The sequence below is a fragment of the Puma concolor genome, chromosome E4 (genome assembly GCF_028749965.1).
Source record: "Puma concolor isolate L17-30 chromosome E4, mPumCon1.1.hap2, whole genome shotgun sequence".
Lineage (NCBI taxonomy): Eukaryota > Metazoa > Chordata > Mammalia > Carnivora > Felidae > Puma > Puma concolor.
Window position 1 is genome coordinate 2504628 of NC_141683.1, and position 21715 is coordinate 2526342.

At 65.7% G+C, this 21715-nt stretch overlaps 2 protein-coding genes across 18 annotated transcripts in view; one reads left to right on the forward strand and one right to left on the reverse strand.

Annotated features, from left to right (window-relative positions):
• Nucleotides 1-126: 126 nt before the first annotated feature.
• On the forward strand, nucleotides 127-11391 carry LRRC71 (leucine rich repeat containing 71). Of its 12 annotated transcripts, XM_086693354.1 has the most exons (17): nucleotides 311-421; nucleotides 730-841; nucleotides 3674-3821; nucleotides 4113-4238; nucleotides 4518-4593; nucleotides 4757-4834; nucleotides 6790-6858; nucleotides 7079-7238; nucleotides 7325-7408; nucleotides 7487-7576; nucleotides 8103-8255; nucleotides 8393-8486; nucleotides 8858-8946; nucleotides 9983-10024; nucleotides 10094-10208; nucleotides 10578-10699; nucleotides 10806-11391. In XM_086693354.1, the coding sequence occupies exons 3-17, from the start codon at nucleotides 3800-3802 to the stop codon at nucleotides 10911-10913; spliced, it is 1428 nt and encodes a 475-aa protein (XP_086549480.1). In that variant the 5' UTR covers nucleotides 311-421; nucleotides 730-841; nucleotides 3674-3799; the 3' UTR covers nucleotides 10914-11391. The 12 variants fall into 12 exon arrangements, with proteins under 12 accessions (XP_086549468.1, XP_086549476.1, XP_086549469.1 ...); XM_086693342.1 differs by lacking the exon at nucleotides 730-841 and having other exon boundaries at nucleotides 127-421; nucleotides 3672-3821; XM_086693350.1 differs by lacking the exon at nucleotides 730-841 and having other exon boundaries at nucleotides 127-421; nucleotides 3672-3821; nucleotides 10094-10183.
• Nucleotides 11392-12089: 698 nt separating this feature from the next.
• The window catches only part of ARHGEF11 (Rho guanine nucleotide exchange factor 11), an 88357-nt gene continuing 78731 nt past the window's right edge, over nucleotides 12090-21715 (reverse strand). For 3 of the 6 annotated variants that reach the window (XM_086693333.1, XM_086693334.1, XM_086693331.1), the window contains 15 exons: nucleotides 21557-21636; nucleotides 21324-21449; nucleotides 20678-20795; nucleotides 19701-19879; nucleotides 19206-19281; nucleotides 18897-19064; nucleotides 18360-18450; nucleotides 17742-17867; nucleotides 17362-17423; nucleotides 16382-16600; nucleotides 15887-16204; nucleotides 14871-14966; nucleotides 13849-14087; nucleotides 13577-13766; nucleotides 12090-13126 (listed from right to left, as the gene is read on the reverse strand). In XM_086693333.1, coding sequence (XP_086549459.1) covers nucleotides 13068-13126; nucleotides 13577-13766; nucleotides 13849-14087; nucleotides 14871-14966; nucleotides 15887-16204; nucleotides 16382-16600; nucleotides 17362-17423; nucleotides 17742-17867; nucleotides 18360-18450; nucleotides 18897-19064; nucleotides 19206-19281; nucleotides 19701-19879; nucleotides 20678-20795; nucleotides 21324-21449; nucleotides 21557-21636 — 2147 coding nt within the window. In that variant the 3' untranslated portion in view covers nucleotides 12090-13067. The remainder of the gene's footprint in view (nucleotides 13127-13576; nucleotides 13767-13848; nucleotides 14088-14870; nucleotides 14967-15886; nucleotides 16205-16381; nucleotides 16601-17361; nucleotides 17424-17741; nucleotides 17868-18359; nucleotides 18451-18896; nucleotides 19065-19205; nucleotides 19282-19700; nucleotides 19880-20677; nucleotides 20796-21323; nucleotides 21450-21556; nucleotides 21637-21715) is intronic. The other 3 variants (XM_086693336.1, XM_086693332.1, XM_086693337.1) reach the window with 2 other exon arrangements.

The window sequence follows — 21715 nt, forward strand, 5'->3', positions numbered from 1 at the left end:
TCGGGCCCCGCCCCGCCCCCCTCGCTCTCTCCTTGGCTCCGCCCCCGGGCTCCCCCGCCCGCGGCTGTAACTGTTGCGCCCTCCCGTCGCGCGCGTTGTCTTGGAGAGGGACGCGGAGACCACGGGGCGGCGGGCGCGGCGGGGCGGTGGCAGCGGAATAGAGACCCCAGGTTCAGTCCTCCCCCAGGGCGAGCCCCACAGAGTCCCGTCTCGCCTCCGCGCCGCGTGGGCCGTCCCAGGGCCGCTGCGGACGGCGCCGGCATGTCCGGCGAGGCGAGTACGCCCGGGGCCTCCCCCAGGGCCCCGCGTCCCGGGACCCAGAAGTCGTCCGGCACGGTGACCAAGAAGGGGGATCGCGGGGCCAAGGAGAAGCCGGTCCTCGTCCTGCCGCCGGTGGGCGAGGAGGAGCCCAAGAACCCCGGTAGGCGGGCGGGTGGGCATGGTCGCTGTGCGGGGCGCAGCGCCGGCCTGGAGCCGGGGGTCGCCGTGGGAGCTCCGGTGCTGAGGTTCGCTGTGTTCAGCTGGTGCGTGTAACCAGCTCCTGCGTGGTGACCCTTATTAGGCGTGTGGCCCCGGACACCCTTCTGTGTAGTGCGGACATGGGACATGTGAGGAACAAGGGAGCTGGCGGTGGGAAGGTGTTTTGTAAACTGCAAATTCCTTTGTTGATCCCACGAGCGTACATTGTGCACCCCTGTGCCCAGCTCTCTGCTCCATCTTGGCCTACAGATCACGGTTCTCGCAGCCCAGCTCTTGAAAGTCAACTTGGCACAGCTTTGAATCGAACTCGATCCCAAAGAACCCACCCTGTGGTTTGGGATGCTGACAAACAGGATAAGTTGTGATAAGATGTATGAGAAGAAGGCCTCGGGGAGGGACACCAGGTGCGGGGAGGGGAAACTACCAGGAGGTGACTTTGAGTTGATTTTTATTTACTCATTCATTCAACAATTACTTTCTGGATGCGGAGATGCACAGGGTCCATTCACACTCTCTGGGGAAAGAAAACCAGAGGAGTCAGCGTGTGGCTCTGTGTGTTGCAGGGGACAGAACCCCAGCCCACATAAATGATCCACAAAGGGGAATTTACTGGAAGTCTTTTTTTTTTTTTTTTAAAGGAGGCTCCACACCCAACGTGGGGCTCAAACTCATGACCCCAAGATCAAGAGATGTGCCCTCTACCAACTGAGCCAGCCGGCACCCCTGTTGGAAGGCTCCTTGATTCAAATCCATCCACTTTGAGAGGGACGGGGCTTGCTGTCCCTGGACTCACGGGAAAACCACTTGGGAAGAGGCTCTGATAGAACTTGGTCAGGGGCTCCCTCCTCGTCAGGGTGGCTGGGGGGTGGGGAGCTGTGAGAGCTGGAGAAAGAGCATTTTCCAGAAGGAGAGACAAGACAATGTAGAATGTTTTACAGGTAGGAACCCAGCTGCATCACCCCCCCCCCCCCACCGCTCTGCATAAACAGTGGAGAGGAAGGGAAGTGTGTGGAGGCAGGGAGGTGAATCCAGGCATTTCGCCAGTCCACACGGGGGACAGTGGTAGTTGGGGTAGAGCAGCGAGGGAGAATGAGTTAGACTTCTTGGAAAAATAGTTCCCAAGTAGAAGCCGTAAGAACCGGTGGAGTCTCGGCTCGGGTGGGAAGCGAAGGGAGAAACGATTCCCAGGTTTCTGGGCTCGGCAGCAGGTGGGTTGAGGTGCCGTCCGCGCAGACAGGAAAGCCTGAAGCAAGGGCACGTGGGAGAAGTCCCCCAAGGGGTGCCGTCAGCTGGGCACCTGGGTCCCGAGCACCCAAGAGAGGGAAGGCTGGAACTGGCACTTTGGGAGCTGCTGATGTCCGGGTGTATTTAAGGCCTGGGGAGGAAAGAGGTTCCCCTGGGGCAGCGGGGAGCATGTGCAGAGAAGAGTGGAGCACTTGGAGGCATCGTTGGGGGGGGCAGCTGGCAGAGAAGCTGACAGGTGGGAGAGAGTGGGGGCGGCGACCGCCAAGGGCAACACGGAGTGGCACTGAGGGCAGTGGTGGGGCAGATGCGGGGCTCAGGGCTCCAGCCGGGTAGAGAGTGATGGCGGCCGCAGGAAGGTTTAGAGATTTAGTGGAAACCCCATCTGGTGGCTTCTGTTTCTCAAGAAGTGCAAGGCAAGGTCAGCCGAGAGCGTGAGGAAGGAGTGTGGGAGGGACGGAGCCGGGACAAGCCCCCTTTAGAGCTTCACTGGCCACCAGGTAAAGGCTGCCTGAAGCGCGGGGAGCATGTCCATGTGCCCGCGAAGTTCTGCTGGGCAGCCCGGCTCCAGAGCAGAGGCTCTCAGCCGCCGGCCTTGGACCAGTAGCTTTGGCATCACCGGTTTGTTGTTAGCTTGTTAGAAATGCAAATTCACAGACTCCACCTGGCCTTCAGAATCAGGGTGTCTGGGGAGGGGGCCCAGGAAACTGTTTTGACCGGCTCTCCTGGCTTGTTCAGGTTTGAGAATCTCTGTTACAGGGAAGGGTGGTGGGAGCAAAGGGAGGAAGGGGTGAGGGGCTCCCCCAGCAGGGGGAACAGCCCGGAAGGCAGGCGGTGTGCAGGAGGCGGCTGTGCAAGGGGGTTCCCTGGGGCCCTGAGCCTCCTCTCAACCGCCTTGTCCCTGGAGCTGATGTGCCTTGTGCCCCTGTCCCCGCCCCGGTCTCGCTCCTCTGCCACGAGAACCTGTCTCGTCCCCACTTGTTCTGAGCACCTGCTTCCAGACCATCTGGGCCTCCGGGCAGGCTCCCGGGTGGTCAGCTTCACCGCTTCTCCTCCGGCTCGGCTCAGCACAGGCCGGTGGTGGTGCCTCGGGGGCTCCGGCTCCAGGTTGCCAGCACTTGGAAGAGCAGGCTGGGACCGGGTCAACCCTTCGGCCTCCAGACTCTCCCCTGCGCCAGGGACAGCCCTTCCCATCTTCAAGAACCACTTCTTCCTGGGATGCACACGGGGAAGTGGGAAAGACCTCGGGTCCCTGAGGACTCCAGGTTGCATAGCCCTCAGGATGGGATGTGGGGAGCGTCGGTCTGAATGAATGGGAGTCTTGAGTGAAGTGATGTTTCTAAAGCACTCAGAACAAACAAGTGCTATAAACACGTTGCTGCGTAAATAAAAGCCCGAGGCTCTGCGGCAGCTCGGTGTCCGTGTGGGGTGGGGGCGGGGTGACAGGTGCTCCTGGCTTCCTTCCCAGGCTCACGTCGGTCGGGCCTGGGCTTCTTTCCCCGGGTGACGCTGGGCCGTCCCAGCAAACAAGGGGCACGGGAGGAGGCCGGGCTGGGGACACTGTGGGAGGTGGAGCGCCCCCCTGCCCCGGGACGGGGAGCGCAGCGCGCAAGCGGCCTTGACCCGTGGGTGGGTGGAGCCCCCAGCGCAGAGGGGAGGCGCCCGGCAGCCCCCTTTCTCCCGGGTCTGGGTTTCCCGCGGTTTGCCCTTAAGTGTCCCCAGCGTGGGTCTTTACCACGCATCTTAGATTAAACGCTGGCTGTAAGGATGCCGTTCCGGGAGGGGGGCGCCCAGCCGCCGCGGGGCCCGAAGCCCCGGGCGGCTGAGCCTGGGGACGCGTCGCCGGCGCGGTCCCCGTGGGTCCCCGCGGGCGCCCGCTGCTCTCTGCTGCCCCCCCCTCCCCCCGGCCACGGCGGGCCCGGCCGCCCTCACCTCCCGCCGCCCCGCAGAGGAATACCAGTGCACCGGGGTCCTCGAGACGGATTTCGCCGAGCTCTGCACGCGCTCGGGCTACACGGACTTCCCCAAGGTCGTCACCCGGCCTCGCCCGCACCCGGCGTTCGTTCCCTCCGCCTCGATGTCGGAAAAGCCCGCCCAGGGTGAGTGAGTGCCAGGGGAGCCCCTAGGGGGCCTGCCGGGTGGCCCCCCTTCGCTGGGCGGGTCAAAGGCCGGGGGGGGGGGGGGGGGGGCGGGCGCAGGGCAGGGGTGCGGCGCGCCGAGGCGAGGCTTCCAAGTGGCGGGTGTGGAGGCGGGCGAGTCTCCGCCTTCCTCCCCAAACCCTCGGCGACCCTGGCCCGGCCACACCTGGGGGCTACTGCCCTCTGGCCGCCCTGGACCGGCGCTTCTGTTTCCTCCCTCTTCACCCCGCTCCTTGCACCCCTGCCTTGCAGACGATCAGCGCCTGTCGGGGTCTTGCAGCCTCAACAGCCTGGAGAGCAAATACGTGTTTTTCCGGCCCACGATCCAGGTGGAGCTGGAGCCCGAGGACAAGTGGGTGAAGGAAATCTACATCCGCGGTGAGCCCCGCCCCGGGCCCGCCCCCCCCGTCCCGCGGACCTCCCCTCGTCCTGAGTCCCGACGCTTCCCCACCCCGCGCTGCCCCTCCGGCCCGGGTCCTCCCCCACCCCGCGCTGCCCCGCCCCCTGGACCTGAGTCCCGACGACCCCCGGCCCCGCGGTGCCCCTCCGCCCTCAGTCCGCCTCCCACCTCCCGGCGGTGCACCCTCCCCCCACCCCCCGCCCCGCGGACCCCCCCTGGCCGGGGCCTGAGGCCCCTCCCTCCTCTTGCTGCCACAGGTTGGAGGGTCGAGGAGCGGATCTTGGGCATCTTCTCCAAATGTCTGCCCCCCCTCAGCCAGCTGCAGGCCATAAAGTGAGGGCACGGGGTGGGTGGGCCGGGGCGGGGGATAAAGAGCCGCGGGCAGGGGCGCGGGAGGCCCGGGACGGTGGAAGGGGCGCCCGGGAGACCGTGTGGCCGGAGGGGACGCGGGGAAGGGGGTGAGGCTCCAGCTGGCTTCCGCGCCTCCCAAGTCCAGCTTGTGGAAGGTGGGGCTGACGGATAAGACCCTGAGCACCTTCATCGCCCTCCTGCCTCTCTGCGCGCCCACGCTCAGGTCAGACGCGGGAGGGCAGGTGGGGAGCGCCCCAGGACGGACCTGGCGCGGGGCGGGGGGCCGGGAGCAGTTTGGGGAGGAGACTGGCGGTGGCGTCCCTGGGGCGGGAGGGAGGTTTAGAAGCTTCAGTGTGACAAGGAGGGGGTCCCTTTTATGCCACACCAGTGCCTAAAGAGACAAGCCTTTGGGCCCCGACCCCTCTCCTCGCCACCACGACCACCCATGCTCTCCCTGGGGGTTTCCTGCCTGGGGGTTAACGCGGGACTAAGGCTGGCTCTTCTCCGGCATCGGTGGGGGAGGGAGAGGTTAGGGCAGACACTGCAGGGCCGCGTGGGCGCTGTGGCTGTTCGTGGAGCAGGGAGTGGGGGCAGAGAAAGAGTGCCACCCCATTTCATGGCTGCTGGGCGGGGAGACAGGAGGGCTGCCTGGAGGAGGTGGTGCCGAGTTGTGGAGGAGGAATGGAGGGGGCAGGGGCCAGGTGGGAGGCGGTGTCGCTACAGGTGTGGGGCCTCACACTCCTTCTGGAGGCTTCCCCAGCACCTTTGGTTTATCCTGCTTCACAGAACACAGCCTCCGCGTTCCGGGGCTACAGGTCTTCCCCTGGTGGCCGGTGGGACGTTCCTGCAGGGCGGGGTTGGGTCTCCCTCAGCGGAGGAAACGTAATTTGTTTCCATCATGGAAACCGGAAACAGACCTAGGGATTCCTCTTAAGATACGAAAGTGAGTCAGATCGCCGAGGGCGAATAATTGAAAATGAACGTGATGACCTTTAGGTGAAGGAGGAGCCAACCGGAAAGGTAATGAATCTCCCGTGATAATAAACCGTGGGAGAGAACTTTTAAGTAGAGAAGCTTCTAGCCGTTAGTTCAGTGTTCGTGGGGACTTGGAAAAGGGCCTGCGTTCTCCCAGCGCCTGCTGCTGCTGCGGGAGAAGCCAGGCTTGTGGGGGTCGCGAATCAGGTACACACTGCGGGTCACGTGGGGGCTTCCAGCGACACCAGTTTATTGGTTTCCGGTTTCTGGGAGATAGACCTGGGTGCGGGTGTGGACGAGCTGGGTGCCCCCTGCCCAGGGTGTGTGTGTGTGTGTGTGTGTGTGTGTGTGTGTGTGTGTGTGTGTGGTGGGGGGTGTGTGGTCCCTCGCGGTGGTGGGGGTGGCCCGGTGGGCCCACAGGAAGCTGGCGGCTGGGGCTGGAGCACCTGCCGCCCAGCTGACCTAGTGGCCGCCTCCGTGGGGCTGCAGTAGAAGGGAGGGCTCTCCGGGCCAGTCTGGCCGTCTGGATGCCCCCCCTGCCCCGCAAGGGATCCCAGAGAGGGCCAGAGAGCTCCCGACGCAGGGGCCACGGTCCTTTTGTGACCTAGAAGCGACACCTCATTACTTGTGCCATATTCCATTCAGTAGGAAGGAGGTCACTGGGTCCAGCCACACTGGGGGGGGGGGGGAGTGGGGGGACTACACCAGGCATGGGTACCAGGAAGGTGGGATCCCGAAATCCTTTCAGAGGCCACCTCACCACCGGTCACTAGCGCTGGCGAGTGACCCCATTCACATGGCTACACTTACGGATTTTTATGTTTAAAAAAATATTTTAATACTTATTTTGAGAGCGTGTGCCCGTGCACAAGTGGGGGAGGGGCAGAGAGGAGAGACGGAGCCCCAAGCAGGCCCCACCCCATCAACGCAGGGCCTGATGCGGGGCTCCGTCTCCCCAGCCGAGAGATCAAGACCTGAGCCGAGATCGAGTCTGTGGCTTGACCGAGCCTCCCCCCCCCCCGGGCCCCTCAACTTGTGGGTTTTTGGTCTACAGAACTGTCCGTGTAATTTCCTACACAGGAGGGAGGGCCACCCTTGGGCTGTTTCCAAGCTGCTCCCCAGAGACCCACACGTCCTGTCCGACCCCCTCCCTCCTCTGGCCCCAGTGGTGCCGCCAGGTCCTCAGATCTCCCCCGTCCTCAGGAAGGTGTCTCTGGAGGGCAACCCGCTGCCGGAACAGTCCTATCACAAGCTCATGGCCGCGGACAGCCCGTGAGACTGCTTTTCCTCCCCCCTTTCTTAGGGCCCGTCCCCCGGACCAGGTCAGCCCTGGTCCACCCTGTCCTGCCCCCTGACAAACCCCCAGGCACCCTCCGCTCCTGCCCCTCCGCCCTCGGACCGTTGCGCCCTCCTTACGCGCCGAGTTCGCCGCTGGGCTCCCCGGGGGCGCGGCCCCACGTCCCCAGCCAGCCTGCTCTCCCTCCGCGCGCAGGATCGCGCACTTGTCTCTGCGGAACAACAACATCGACGACCACGGCGCGCAGCTGCTGGGCCAGGCTCTGTCCACGCTGCGCAGCTGCAACCGGACCCTGGTCTCGCTCAACCTGGCCTTCAACCACATCGGGGACGCGGGTGCCGGCTACATCGCGGATGTACGTGACCGGCGGGGACAGGGAGCGGGGACTGGAGGCGGAGGCGGGACGGCCGGGCCACAGGCTCACACGCGCCCCCGCCCCAGGGCCTCCGGCTGAACCGCGCCCTGCTCTGGCTGTCGCTGGCGCACAACCGCATCCAGGACCAGGGCGCCCTGAAGCTGGCCGAGGTGGGTGCGGCGGCGGCGGGGCAGAGGCTGGGGTCCCCCCCCCCCCCCCCGTGTCTGACCGCGGGCTGCTCGCCCCAGGTCCTGCGTCCCTTCGAGCTGACGCACACCGAGGTGGTGGAGCGCCGCCGCCTCCTGCTGGAAAAAGGGACGCAGGAGCGCTCGCGATCGGTGAGCCCCCGGGCCCGCGGCCCCGCACGAAGCGCCCTCCCCCCCCCCGCCCCCCCAGGCCTAGCGGGTCTGCTCTCCCTGCGGAGCCTCTCCTGCGGGGCGAGAGAAAGGACTAGATACCGCCCCGGGCAGCCGGCCACAGCCCGGGACCTGGGGCGCGTTCCCTAACCGCGGCCTGCGTGCTCGCCTGTGGCCCGGCTGCTCCGCAGCTCTGTCGCGGGGTCGCACGGGACAGTGCGCGCGGTGCACCTGCCTTAGTTCAGTGAAAGTCTACTGTTTTCCCTCCCGACGCGAGAGTCTGAGCCCCCAGCCCCGCCCCAGCCTCTCCCACCGCCACCCCCCTCCCCCGCACCCCCAGGACTCCCAAACGCGCAGTTTCGGCTTTTAGGCGGGGAGATGGCGTGGGGGTGCGGTCAGTCCCGCCGCCAGCCGGGCACCGGGCTTCCCTTCACCCCTCCTTGAGGAAGGGGTGCTGGCTGCTTCTCCCATCCCCTCCCCTCCCCTCCCCTCCCTTCTGTGAGCGCAGCCTTCCTCCTCCCGACCTGGGGACTCCAAAACGGACCGTGAGAAGAACCTGCTGCTACAGGTCAACAGTGCTGCACTGGCGGAAAAGACAGACAAGACGCAGACAACCAAGACCCCGAAAGGCCTGAGCAAGAAGAAGGAGAAGTCAGGGGGGGTGGGTGTGCTGCCAGCGCTGGGGGAACCGGGCTGGAGGGAGGAAGGCCGTGGAAGGTCCCGCGTGGGCCCCTTCCCAGCCGGGCTCCGTCCTGCCCGGGGAGGCGGGTTCTATCTGCGTCCTTACTGGCTGCCCAGGAGTCGGTGAGGAAGGAGGAGAAGTCAGGGTCAGGGCAGTCGCCCACGCAAGGGACCCCCAAGAAAGAAGACCCCACGAAGTCAGGCAAAGGGAGTAAGTGCTGGTGCCCATTCGAGGCTCCTCTTCGGTGCAGGGGGAGGGCCGGCGGGGGCTGGACGGGAGGCCTGTCCTCCGCCTCCACGTGCGTTTTCTGGTGATGTCCTTCCGGCCCCATGTGGCCCCGTCCTGGCCCACTGCACTCCCCACGTTGTTTACCAAGAGAGGGGACCCCCAAGGCACTGCTCTGAGACGAGGACCGTCTTCCTGGCCAGGGTGGTTCCTCCAGCTGTTCGGCTGCTCCCAACCCTTGGTGTGAGGAGATTCCCCCCCGACCGGGCCCCATTCTCTCCGGGGCCCCTGGGTGGTCTCCGGAGTGGGCCCTGTGCATTCTGGCTCCCCCACCCCCTGCCCCCTGCCCCCTGCAGAGGTCACCATCCCTGAGCAGAAAACAAGCAAGGGGAAAGGGCCCAAGACTGGGAACAAAGAGAAGCGAAGCTTCCTGCTGGAGTCGGAGGTAGGGTTGAGGTGGTGGGCGTGGGGTTGTGGTGGCAGCCTGGCCCCCTGGAGTGCTTGCCCGCCCCGCCCCAAAGGTCTCTGGTTCCGGTTCCACCCCCCCCACCCCGTCCCTTCCCAACCGGGCTCCTTGCGGGGTGGGGGAGAGCTCAGTGCTCCCTCTGTCCGGCTGGAGGAGGCCGCTCCCTCCCAGCCGGACGGCCACGGCCACACTGTCCTGCTGGCCCTGTGCCCCTCTCAGCTCCCCGGGAAGGCAGGGCTCTCGTGGGGCCGCCCCACCCTGTGCTCGGCTCCTTGAGCCCCTTTTTCTTTTGCCGCCCGAGCCTCCCTTTTCTCTTTCAACTTGGGGAGGCTCCCACGTTAATTCGGAACCTTCTGGGCTGACTCCACAGCGCCCGGCAGCCCCAGCCCTCCAGCTGTCCAAGGGTCTGTCTCTATCATCAGACCTCCTGCCCTAGGCAGGGAGGGGCCTCCCCTCTTTTGGGAGTTTTCTCTGGCACCGACACAAGATCCTACCAAGGAGGAAGGTCAGGTAGAGAGGGGCTGGGCTGCCTTCAAACATTGTTTTGTTTTATTAAGTAGTCTCTGTGCCCAACGTGCGGCTCAAGCTCAGGACCCTGAGATCGAGAGTTGCACGCAGGCTCCTCCCCACAGAGTCAGCCGGGCACCCCAGGGGGCTGCCTTTCTGCCCTGGTCCGGTCCGGTCCGTGGGTCGTCCTCTGTCTCCAGCGCTGGGCCCTCCTCGCGCTGGCTGGTTGTTAGGAAAGCCCCAACGCCTCAGGCCTCCGCTCTGGCCATTTTCTCTGCCTGGAACACCTTCCGCCCCCTCTTTGCCTGGTAACCGTCACACGCCCCGCAAGCTTCAGCACAGGGGCCACCTGCTCCCGGAGAGGGGGCCGGGGGGCCTCCTCTGTGCTCCGCACACCCCAGCTTCTCTCCACGGGGCTTGCCCCCATCCCTTCCCCCTTCCCCTTCTGGCTCCCCCTCACAGTGTTGCTTCTGGAGGGCGTGGGCTTATTGTGCCTTTGTATCCCCAGCACCTAGGACAGAGCCTGGCCTATAGCTGGTCTCCAAAGCATGTATGTTGACTGACTGGTGGCCTGGGGGCTCGCTCCCTCTACTCTGCTGCAATTGGGATTATGCTTTAGCAGCTGGTTGCTGAAGCCACAGAGACGGTCAACCCGCTCCTGGAGCCGGTGGAGCACCGCAACGGGAAGGTTTTCGTGCCTGGGAACAAGGTCCTTTTGCACCTTAACCTCCTCCGTATGTCTGCCGAGCACCCCTGTCCTCCTGCCGTGAGGCCACCGGGGCCCTGTGCTGCCCTGGGGGTGCCCCCCCCCAACCCTACGGGGCAGAACACGGTCCTCCCATGGTTGGCCGTCACGAGGGTGGAGGCCCTCCTGCACAGGGTCTGGGGCGAGAGTAGGTCGGGCCGCGGGCCTGGCAGTTGGAGTGCAGGCGGGAAACCAGGTGGGCAGGCAGGAGAACGGGGCGGGGGGGGGGGGGGGGGCGGGGAAGAGGGAGAAAGGGAGGGTGGGTGGGGGGGGAGGAGCAGGAGGAGAAGTGAGGGGCAGGGGCTGGGTGGGAGGGGCACAGGTGCAGTGGGGCCACCTGGGTCGCTCCCTCTCCCAGGAAACCGCATCACGGAGGTGGGGCTGGAGGGCTTCCTGGCCACCGTGCAGTACCAGGCCCAGTTCTCCAAGTCCAAGAGCCCGTCCAAGGGCCCAGTGGGGCTGCTGCGGCTGTCCCTGGCGGTGAGTCCCCTGGCCCCTAACCCACCTTGTCCCGGGAAGCTTTGTCCTGCTGGAGGACTGACTTGCATCCCTTCTGTCCACCGTCCCCTTCCTTTCACTCTTCCAGAAAAATTGCTTCTCCCCACAATGTCCTGCGTACGCGACGATCCAGGAGCTGATGCTGCCACGAGCCCCCGTCACCAAGGCCAAGCCCAGGGAGGAGGAGACCACCTAGCCCCTCCCACCTGCCTCCAGGAGCCGCCGCCTGGCTGTTGCAGCATCTCTGGTCCCTGCGTGGTGGGCTGGCCTCCCTGGGGGCGATCTCGATCGCTAGCAAACTCCACTGCTGTATGTTGCCCCTCGAGATTATCTGAAAACTGTTCCAGAACTACTTGGAACGTTTGGACTCTGAGTCTGTTCATGTCTCGCGGCCAGAAGTGGCTGAAGGGCTTTCCAGTTCTTCTCCGGGCTGAGCTTGGCCCCTCCAGCCTGGGTGGGCCAGGGCCTGCTCCCGGCTTGCTCTCTCCGTGCTGCCCGCAGGACCCCAGGGATTGTAACCCCTTCGCCCAGGCGAAGGGGAGGGCTCCAGGCCCCCACTCCTGCAGCTGGCAGTCGCCCACAGGAGGCAAGGACTCCATAGAGGATGCGGAGTTGGCGGCTGATTTGAAGAGGGCTCTGTATCTACATAGTAAAGGCCAAGCCCTCCACCCAAACCCCAAAGCCATGGTTTGTGGAGGTGGGTGGTGTGAAACCAGGGATGCCCGCATGGCAGGAAGTGGGGGTGCAGAGGAGCCTCAGAGCTGCCCCCCCACCCCCCCATATCTCTACCTTCAGTGCTGCCTCAGGTGAGAGCACCTATGGAACAGGTAACCTGTGGGACTCTGCCGGTGCTCGGAGGGGACCTGGCTGGCCTCTCCAGTCCTCCTCACGGCTCCCAGGCACCGTGTCGTAGGAAGTCCAGTGCCGGCTGCACCATAAGCCCATGAGGCCGGCACGGAGGGCGTGCTGGGTCTGGGAGGGAGACCAGGAGACCGAGTGGCAAGAGAAGCCGTCCCTTGGTCTGCCCATGAAGTCCGAAAGGCAGGAGGTTTGGGGGATGCGGCCTCCAGGGCTGCCAGGGCCCGTGGGAGGGAGCGGGGGCTGAGGGCAGCGAGGACCAGCCAGGCCTGCCCGAGGTCCCCCGGCTCTGGGCCCCCTGCCTGTGTGTGCGGTACATTCCGTGGCTTCTTTGGCCATGAGGGCTGCACCCCCAACAGAGGCTGGGGGAGACCCTGGCCAGAGCTGCGCCTGGGGGCTCGGCGCCTGGGGGCTCGACGCCAGGGGCAGCCTTTTGTTCCCTCCACCTGAGCCTGAGAACCACCCCCTTGTCTTTATCAGGGCAGTTTCAGAAATCACACACACACCACCACGGTTGAAGAATATTTAACTTTTCTTAAAAAAAAAAAATCTTAACCATGAAAGAAAGAAAGAGTATACATTATTTTAACAGGAAAACAGTCATTTCCATCTCTATATTTTATATATTATATATATATTTATATATATATGTATATATACACCTAGCACAGTGTGTATATTTTATTAGGGTGGGGGGTTGGCCCGGCAACAGGGGCCAATGCTGTGGGGCCCCTGGGGACGGTCCTGGGTTAGGTTCAGGGACTCCAGCATTCAAACCCCCACCCCACCTCCTGGGGCCCAGTTTTCAGGGCCGTACCTGATACACTGGTTTTCTACAGGGACAGGGTGGGGACGGGCGGACAGAGGTGGGGTCCGGAATCCCCCTGAAGAGAACCACAGGAGGGAGCAGCTCTGGCCTGGGCCGCAGAGGCGGGGCTCTCAGGCCAGGTGGGCTGGGACACCTTCCTGCCCGCTGGGGACCGGCGTGCTCAGCTCTGACCCTCCCGGGGCTGGGCTGTTAGGACACAAGCTGCCCTCTGTGACTGCCTCCGGCACCCCGACGACAGAAACCGCTCGGTTATTTACAAAGCAAGATGCACGTATGGTACATACATATTTATAGGAAACCAAAGTGACAAGGAGGGCAGGGGTGCGGGCACCCCACCCCAGCCCCGGGGTCCCGCGAAGAGGGGAGGGGAGGAAGAAAGTGCACGTACACAGAGCCTCCTCCTGCCACCTGCGTGTCTGGGGGGCCGTTTGGGTGCAGCCGGCATGCTCAGGGCGCCAGGCCGTGGACGGGGCTGGGGAGGCGGGAACACACTGAAATGTGACCCGGACCCGAGCGGACCAAGGGACATGCGGGTCTCCTGTGGGGTCTCGGCTAGACCGCCTCTACTGCGGGGTGGAGGTCTGGGGTCCCGCTGCCCTGTGCCCCTGCCTCGGGCCAGTCCCCGGGGGGAGTAGGGACGCGGAGGATGTGGTGTTTGGACAGTTAGAGTCCTGGGCACGAGGCTGCGTGGGCCGTGCACTCTTCCAGGGGTGTGTCGGAGCCTGTGGTGGGGGGGGGGTGACGGGGAGGGCAGTGAGCGGCCGGCCTCTGGGGTGACCCTCCCTGTTAGGGTTCACCTGCACGGCACCCGAGCTCAAGAGAGCGCGTCCTCTGGAGCCTTTTGCGACGAAAGCGGAGTTTCTCCCGGAGCCTGGGAGTGGCCGCTGCTGCTCCCAAGCCCGTGGGTGGCTACGCGCTGGCCCCACCCCCACGCCACCCCCACCCCGTGTGGTTCTAGGGGGGAGATCCATCCTCTCTCTGATCCAAGGAAATGGAGTTCGATACTAAGTTTTCCACTTTTAGGGGAGCTTCTGTAAGGGTTCCCTGGAAAGATCCCTTTCTGAAGCTGAGGGTGTGAATTACTCGTGCTCGGGTGGGGGTGATGAGACCCCTTCACAGAGCCCTCCTCCCCCTCCCCTGCGTGGGTACCCAGAGGGCAGGGCCACACTCACCGTCCTCAGAGCACGGCCCTGGCTGGTGCCTGTCCCTGGAGTCTGAGGCCAGGGGCTCCTTGGCCGGAGGGGACAGGGAGCTGTCTGTCCATCTGGCCGCCTCTGCGTGGAAACTGCCCACGGGTGTGGTGCCACCAGACGAGTCTCCCCCGAGGGACCTGAGCAGCTCTCTGTGGGCGTGCTCCATGTCCTGGAAGACAGCAGGGCGATGTGTAACCCGGGTCCCTTGCGTCAGGGCCCTGGGGGCGACGGGTCTGGGGACCTGTCCTCACCTTGAGCCTGTGGAGCTTGATGGTGAGCTGCTCGATGGTATGGAAGATGCTGCTCGCGTCCCTGAAGGCCAGGCCGGGCGGGGAACGGCTGGGGCGCCTGCGGCTGCCCTGGCACCGGGGCCGAGGCTCCGTCTGCCAGTCAGGGAGGCTGTGGGGCTGGGCGGGGCTTGTGGGTGCCCCCGAGGGGTCGGTGCTTGAGTCTGGGGGTCCCGCTGGCATGCTGACGTAAAAACAGTTCCCTGTCCCCACGGCGAGACGGGGAGGTTAGGATGCTGGTCCAGAGGACGCAGAGCCCAACCCCGTCGCCCTGGGTGCTCGCTCCCCACGTGGACTGGCGCGGCCAGGGGCCAGGGCTGCCGTCCCGTGGGTGAGCGCGGCGTAGGCGGCCTCACGCTGCCCACCAGCCCTGTAAAGGCCCCCTCCTCCAGAAAGCCTTCTAGGTGGCACTTTGGCCAAGTTTGGCCCACGCCGAGGGAGGGTGCCCAGCAGCGGAGGTTAGGGAAGGCCTCCCCGTCCCTGCAGGGGGGTGAGGAGGCAGGGCCAGCCTCAGGCACTTGGGAAAAGGAGCGGAGGGAGGCTCCGTCACATCTCCCGTCACATGTCCCGTCACATCTCCCCATCGCAAGCTCTAGATGAACTCTGACACAGCCCCTGCGCCCATCTGCAGGGTCCTAGAGACCCCTCAGCTCCAGGAGGGACTCAGACACCACTGGAGCGGGGAGGAGGGGAGACACCAAGGGGCCTGGGAGGCCACGTGAGCCTCTTTCCACAGCGACACTGCAGTGTGGCTCAGGATGTCAGGCCAAGGACGCGGGGCTCCGGGCACCAGGCTGCGTGCGCTCCCCACCATATCCGGCACCGGCTCGCCGAGCCCAGTCCCAGAGGCCCAGGCCTGATGGGGGAGGGAGGACACAGGGGCAGGGGTGCCCTGCGGCAGGGGGTCCGCTCCCGGAGCCCGGCTCTGCCCCCGCAGGCCCCACGCTCCAGCCCCAGCCTGGCTCTGGCTCCGCGAAGTTCATTACCCGCAGCCTCGGCTCCGCCTTCTGCTTCGGCTGGCTCAGGCCCCGACTGGCCACTCTCGGGTAGCGCGGGGACAGCTGTGGCACCCGCCACCTCGGCTGGACCAGCACCACCACCAGGGAGAGCCGACACCAGGAGAGAAGGAAAGAGGAGGCGGCGGAAGACAGCAGGAGAGGAGAAGAAAAGGGGGAACACCGTGAACGCAGACGCCCGGGGGCCGCGGAGAAACCGTCCACCAGTTCACCGAAGCACAGAGCAGGAAGGGCAGCCCCCGGAAACCCAGGAGAGAGGGCGGGCCTCGGGCAGACGGGAGGCGGAGCTGAGCGCCGGGAGGACAGGACCCCGCAGCCCTGTGAACATCGTTCCTGCTGCCCTCCTCAGACCACGTCCTGTCCCCTCCCTCCTCCCTCCTCCCTCGGGCCTGCAGCTCTGCCTGAACCCGTCCCCAGCCCCTGTCCTGGCCGATCTGGGCTTTCTTGCTCGACCCCGCCCACGGGGCCGCAACTTGGGGCGCTCTCCCACTGTCACGATGGCTCGCCACACACCCCCAGCTTCGTCCTGTGGGGTGTGCCCTTCCCTCACCCCCCCCCCCCATGCTGCCAGTGCCCTCACCACAGCCACTAACCACCAGCTGCAGGGGGTGGCTGTAAGCACCTGTCCCGGGTCTGAGGCCCCCAAAGAGAGCCTCATCTTTTCCTCAGGTCTGGGTCGTCCGTGAAGAATGCTAGCGGGGGCTTTTGTGGGCAGCCGGTTTGTGCCGGGCACCAGATGACACCCTCACGTTACACACTGATGTTCAGAGAGGGTTCGCGATTTTGTCTAAGGCCACATGGATGTTAGGTGACAGGCTTTGAACCTCGGCTGCCCGACCCTGAAGCCTTCGTGTGTCGGCGTCTCCTCCCGGGATCCGGGAGCCTCTGTGCACACGCTTTCCCGGATAAAGCGCCATTTGGGAGGCTTGCCTCGACCTCAGTGAGCCGGGCGCCCGTCTCCCCAGTGGACGTCCCAATCGATTTACCTTTTCTCACAACTTTGTAGCTTCCTGCTGCCTCTGTGTTTGAAGTCTCTTCCTCTGGATTCCTGTCCAGCTCGGGGGACTCCCAGATCCCGGAATTCCTGGCCCGTGGGGGCAGATGCTCCAGGGAACAGAGAGCCGTGTCCTCCTGCTCTGGCTGATCCCTCTCCGGCCTGGGGGAGCCGGGGTCGCGGGGCTGAGAGGCGCTGCTCACGAGGGAAGGCGTGGGTGTCCGGTCGGCCTCGGGCTCTCCGGACGCCTGTGCTTCCGCGGGGTGACCGGGCAGCAGGCCCCACAGGATCAGGCGCCGCAGGCTCTCCACTGGAGGGAGAGAAGGTGCTGGCTTCCCCCGCACAACCACGCCCAGGGCCGCTGCTCCCCTCCCCCACAGGGCAGAACCCGGAGCGGACTCTGCGTCCCTTTTCCTCCAGCACGGCCGGAGAGAGCGTTCCAGCAGGTGGAGGGTAGAGGGGTCTGTGGGGCCCGGAAGGCACTCACCATCTTGGAGGGCTGCATCAGCGAGCCCTTCCGTAACCAGAGGTCCTGGGAGGGACAGGAGGATGGGACCCCTGGTCCTGCGGCCCCTGTTCTCTGCACCCAGGGCTGCGGGAGGGTGGGACAAGGCACCCAGCTCCTCCTCTGTGCTGCCCTCCTGCTCGGGATCCTCTAGCCGGACCGGGTGCTTCCCCTTGACCCTCTGCTGTGGCCCAGGGCCTGCTTTGGGCGGGAGGACAGCATAAGGAGGGGGAAGGAAGGCACCTGTGGGCGGACCCCATCCACACCCAGCTCTGGGTTCAAGCGGCTGAGAACGTGGACTCATTCCACGAATGTTTAGTGAACCCCTACTATGACTACAACCGGACACCGTCCCGAACCCTTGGCAGACGTCGGGGATGACACCCAGCTCCCTGCCAGTGTGGAGCTTAAGCTCTAGTGGACAGACACAGAGGAGTAACACAGTACAGCGAGCTCTCCAGGCGAATTAGAAGGGAGACAGCACTGTGGGAAAGACACGGCAGCGCGTAGGCCAGGGGGCGGGGGCGGGCGGGAGCACCGTTTACCTGCAGCCGCAAGGCCACAGAAGGCGCGTCGCCGCAGAGGCAACGTCTGCAGGGACCCGAAGGAAGTGAGGAGTCCACCAGGAGATTTACCCACGGTATCCCACGGGTGTGGCCTTCTCCATGGAAACGCCCAGCTGGAGGAGGCGGGCCCCCCCCCCTCCACTGTGGAACGCCGGTCACCCGGAGAGCCGGGGTGGGGGCCTCTGTTCAAGTGAGCTCGTCCACACTGGCTCAGGTCTACTCTCCTTCCCCTTCTGGACACACCCTTCTCACTCCTTTCTCTATTCTTATCCAAACCTCACGCTTCTGGCCCCGACATCCTCTCCCATCACCCCGCACCCACACCCGACCACCCCCTGACCTGTCCCACCAACAATGGCCCGGTGGGCTCCCACAAGGACGGTTCCAGGGACACACCTCCAGACAGCTCCTCAGGTCCTGGTTCGCCGTGGAACACTTCCGAGCCATCCAGTCCCACCCTGCGGGGACAAACCCCCAGAGGTCACCCGCCGCACTGCTGACGCCAGCCAGGAGGGGTGAGCTCAGACGCCGCCCTGGCCTCCTGCGTCACAACGGGCAGTGAAGGATGGTCCGACAAAGGGAGGTGGCAGGCTTCAGCACCTGCCACGGGTCGGCCACCTGGAGAGCAGGGTGGGTGCTGGCCGGCGTCTCCTGGTCCCGATTCTATACCCCCCACCCCGGCGCAGGCATGGTCTCCCTGAGGGCCAGATTGGGGGGAGCAGACAGGGACTGAAGGCGGAGGCGTGGGGACGACTGGGGGCCTGGGGGGTGAGCACCTGCTGGGTGTGAAGCTCTGGTGGGCCGGCTCCTGGGCGCCGGTGGGTGGGGGATGGGCGGGTGCCGGGGCGGCTCCGGGGCGCCCGGTGGCGTTCCGCACGGCCTCCTCCAAGAGCTCCATCCACCTGTGGCTCAGCAGGGGCAGAGAGGGCCGGTGGTAAACACAGGGTCAGGCACGCCCCCCGCAGGCAGCCCTCCCCACAGGCGTGTGCAGCCACCCACAGTGGCCCTGTGCCGTGCTCTGGGCCGAGCGGTCCCCGTCTGCTCCTTGTCTTTAAACGGCCCCCAGACAGGCAGTAAGACCCACAGGTGACAAGCCTGACGCTGAGACGCTGACTCAGTCGAGCTGCCTCGTGTGGCGGCAGCGAGGGAACGAGGGGTGGGTGACGACCCCGGAGGCGGATGCGCTTGGTGGGAAGGAGGAAGAACCCCAGTGCAGGGAGGAGGAAGGGACCACTGACCACGCGGAAGACCCCTCGGGGGCAAGGACGGCGGTCCCGCGAGCCCGCTGCGCCTGCCCTGTCTCCCTGTCCCGCGCCCACGCCCCATCCTCCGCCCCTCGGCCCGGCCTCACTGCCCACCACTCACACACGCCGCCCTGGCCCCTCGATTCTTACGTGTTCTTGTCTGACGACGTCAGAGCCACCAGCTCATAGATCTGGGGGGGGCCCAGCTCGGAAGTGCAGATGATGAAGAAGGCCCTTTTGTCTGTGCGAAGGAAGGGGGAAGGGCCGCGTGGAGGTGGCAGAGCCGTGACGGCGGCCCCCGCCAGGGCCACAAGGTGCTGGAAGCCCTGGCCCTCGACACGGGACGGGGACCAGAGCAGAACACGCAGCTGGCCACCGGAACCACGCGGGGTCGCGTACAGGAAGGCCAGAGGCAGTCCTGGACCCTCAGGCCATCCCCGCGGCGGCCCCCGCTCCCTCTGCTCTCCCTCACGCTCACCGCCGCCCGCGACTCCCGGAGGCGGGGTGGGGGGGGGCATCGCCCCAAACCACGGGTGGAGAGAGCGGGCCCAGGGCCCCTTCCCGCACACACGGGGCTTCTCACCGAACCGCCTCTGTCCGCCGGGCCCCGTCCCCCCACCCCGCCCCGGGCCACGTCCTCCCGCTCAGGGGCCAGCAGGGAGGCCCGAGGCCAGGCCCGCAAGGCACCTGTGGCCACGGAGCGGATGAGCACGGCGTTGAGCTTGAGCACAGGGCTGAAGGTCTGCTTGCTGTCCGAGGAGCCGGCGGCCGTCTTGCTGTGGCACTTGAGCAGCAGCTTCTCGTCCTGCTTCTGCAGCAGCACCAGGAGGTCGTCCAGCAGCAGCACGTGCAGGTCTGGGGGGCAAGCGCCATGAGGAGTGCCCCCGCTCCCCCCCAGCACAGGGACAGGGTCCTGTGCCCCCTCCCCAGGCGGGGCCGCAGGAGCCCTGCCGGGCCCCGGGCGTGCGGTCCAGGGGGCAGGGCTGGGGCACCCACCCAAGGTCTTATCCTTGCTGGTCCTCCAGGTCAGGGGCCCCTCGTGGATCATCTTTCTGGCTGTCAGATCCAGGCTCTGTTAAGGAAACGTCGTTTGTTCATTCGTACCTTCGTTCGACCCAGTGCACGCCACACTGCTGAGGAGCTGGGGGTCAGCGGCAAGCAAGAGGCGGCCTCTGCTCTGACGCTCGAATAGAGGCCACGGGCAGGACAGAAGCCACCGTGAGGCTGTGCGTCCCACCGGGGGGTTCGCCAGCGGCTCTGCCCGGGCCTCTCCGCAACCCGACCTCTTTTTGTTTCCTCCCCGGCCACCTTCACCTGGACCCCGGCTCCCAGCCCCCGCTCGGCCAGGAGAACTCCAGCATCCCGTCCCTGTCGGCAGGGCCGTCTGCTGGGTGTTCGTGGGGCCCCGCTGCGGCACCCCGTCCCTCCGGGCCCCGGCCGGTTCCGCTCCCGGGGGTGCCCCCAGTGTGTGCGGCGGTCCCCGCCTCCCACCTTGAACTCCGCCGCCAGAGGGTTGCTGGCCCTCTCCAGGGAGGTGGTGTCCAGGCGTTTCTGGTAACCCTCCAGACGGTGCCGGTTCTCCGTCTGCTTCACGGCCTCGTTCACGTACTTGAGAATCTCCCGGCACTGGTCCCGGGCCCGGCACAGCTTCTCGTGCTCAGACGTGCCACCTACCGATCGGGGCAGAGGCGGTGCTGGGGGGTGCCTGCCTGAGGAGCGTGTCAGAGTCCAGCACACCCGGCCGCCGGTGGCTGCAAGCCGACGGTACGGGCACAGGTGTGTTGTCTTGGCCTCACTCGAGGGCCTCAAACGTAAGGGGCCCTGGCGCTGAGCGTCCTTGGGATCAGAGCACCGTCCCGGAGACACACACAGCTCTTGGGAATTGCCAGCTGGACCACAACCAGCTCCACAGATGGGGGGAGGGCAGGGCCTGGCTGACGGCAAGGGTGCCTCCAGGATGCCCGCCCAGGTCAGGAGAGGGTCCTCACACTCCATACCCTGACTCCAGCACCCCAAATTCGAGGGCAGCGGGGGAATGCTTGGGACCCCAGAGAGTGTCCCTGGGGCTAGCTCCTCTCAGCACGGCCACTGAACTTCTACAGTCAGCACACGTGGCTGTACGTCTGTGCGCTGCACAGAGGCGTCAGGCAGGGGGACGGACAGATGCGGGGGGCGGGGGGGGGGGGGGAGGTGACGGCAGCCGTGGCCCCGGTGTGGGACCACAGTCACATGGGAGTCCGCGTGCCAACCTCTTTCCATTCGGACGCTTTCCTCAGGTTTGCACCAAGGCCCCCACAGGCTGAGGGCGAGCCTCACACCCCCTCCCGCTGCTGAGCTTCTTCTCCCCAAAGCACGCTCATAATCGCGACCTCCCTCGAGACTGAGCGAAACAAGTGACTCGTGAAGGCCACAGAGCAGGTCAGCGCTAGAACTAGGTCTGAGTGCGGCCACCGCCTCGCGCTCCCTACCCTCCGTGTGCTTGAGGACGCTCTCCAGCAGCAGCGGGTACTTGGTGAGCCGCTGCATCTCCGAGATGATGAGGTCTCTGAGCTGCAGCCGCCGGCACTGAGGGTGGCTCTCGGCCTCCTGAACAGCAGGGGGCACAGACGGAGAAAGAGGACAACCCGCGGTCAGGGCCTGGCTCATGGGCTCGGGACCCGGATGGGTGTGAAAAGGCCAAGTGGGTCCTGGCCCCAGAGGGTCACTCAGAAAGGTTTAGGCTGGTGGGGGCCGGGAGATAACCCACGGAGGGGATGTGGTCAAACGAGTGCCACAGAGCAGGTGCTATGCCCACTTTACAGACAGGGAAACCGAGGCCCAGCTACGTGCACACAGGAAGCAGGAGGCGAACACGGCCTTCTGGCCGCTAAGCCACGTCCGTCCTGAGGGCCGGCACGTGCCAGTGTTTCTGAGGCGGTGGCGTGGGACGAGGGGGGTGTGGATGGGCGTGGGGGTAGCTGGGCTGCCCTCCCGGGTGGAGAGGAGAGGCCGGCGGGCCTGCCCCGGGGCTCCGGGAAAGCAGCCCGGGAGATCCCTGGCGACCCCGGTCGGCTTTACGGAGCTACGCCCGCACTGACTTCTGCTGGCGGCCAGGCCGCGGCGGGGAGGCCACACCTGCATGAAGAGCTGGAACCGGCTCTCCTTGCGCTGCTTGGTCTTGATGAGCGCCAGTGCTATGGACTGGTGGGAGCAGAACCGCGCGGCCACCTGCTGGAGCTCCTCCCGGGCGGGGCCGTCAAACTGCAGCACAAGGGACGCCACCCGGGCATCGCACCCCGGCCCTCCCACACCCTCCGCTGCCGCTCCCGTGGCCACGGGAAAGGGGGACCCGTCCCCTCCAAGCATACCCGAGCCAGCATGAGGTCACCGATGTCTTTGATAATGGGGCCCTCCTCCCGGAGCTTCCTCATGGCCTCACACCAGGAATCTGGGGCAAGGAGAGAAGAATCAGAGAGGCCCGGGGTAGAGTTGCACCGCCGGACCCTCCGGGACCCGGGGAGAAGGGC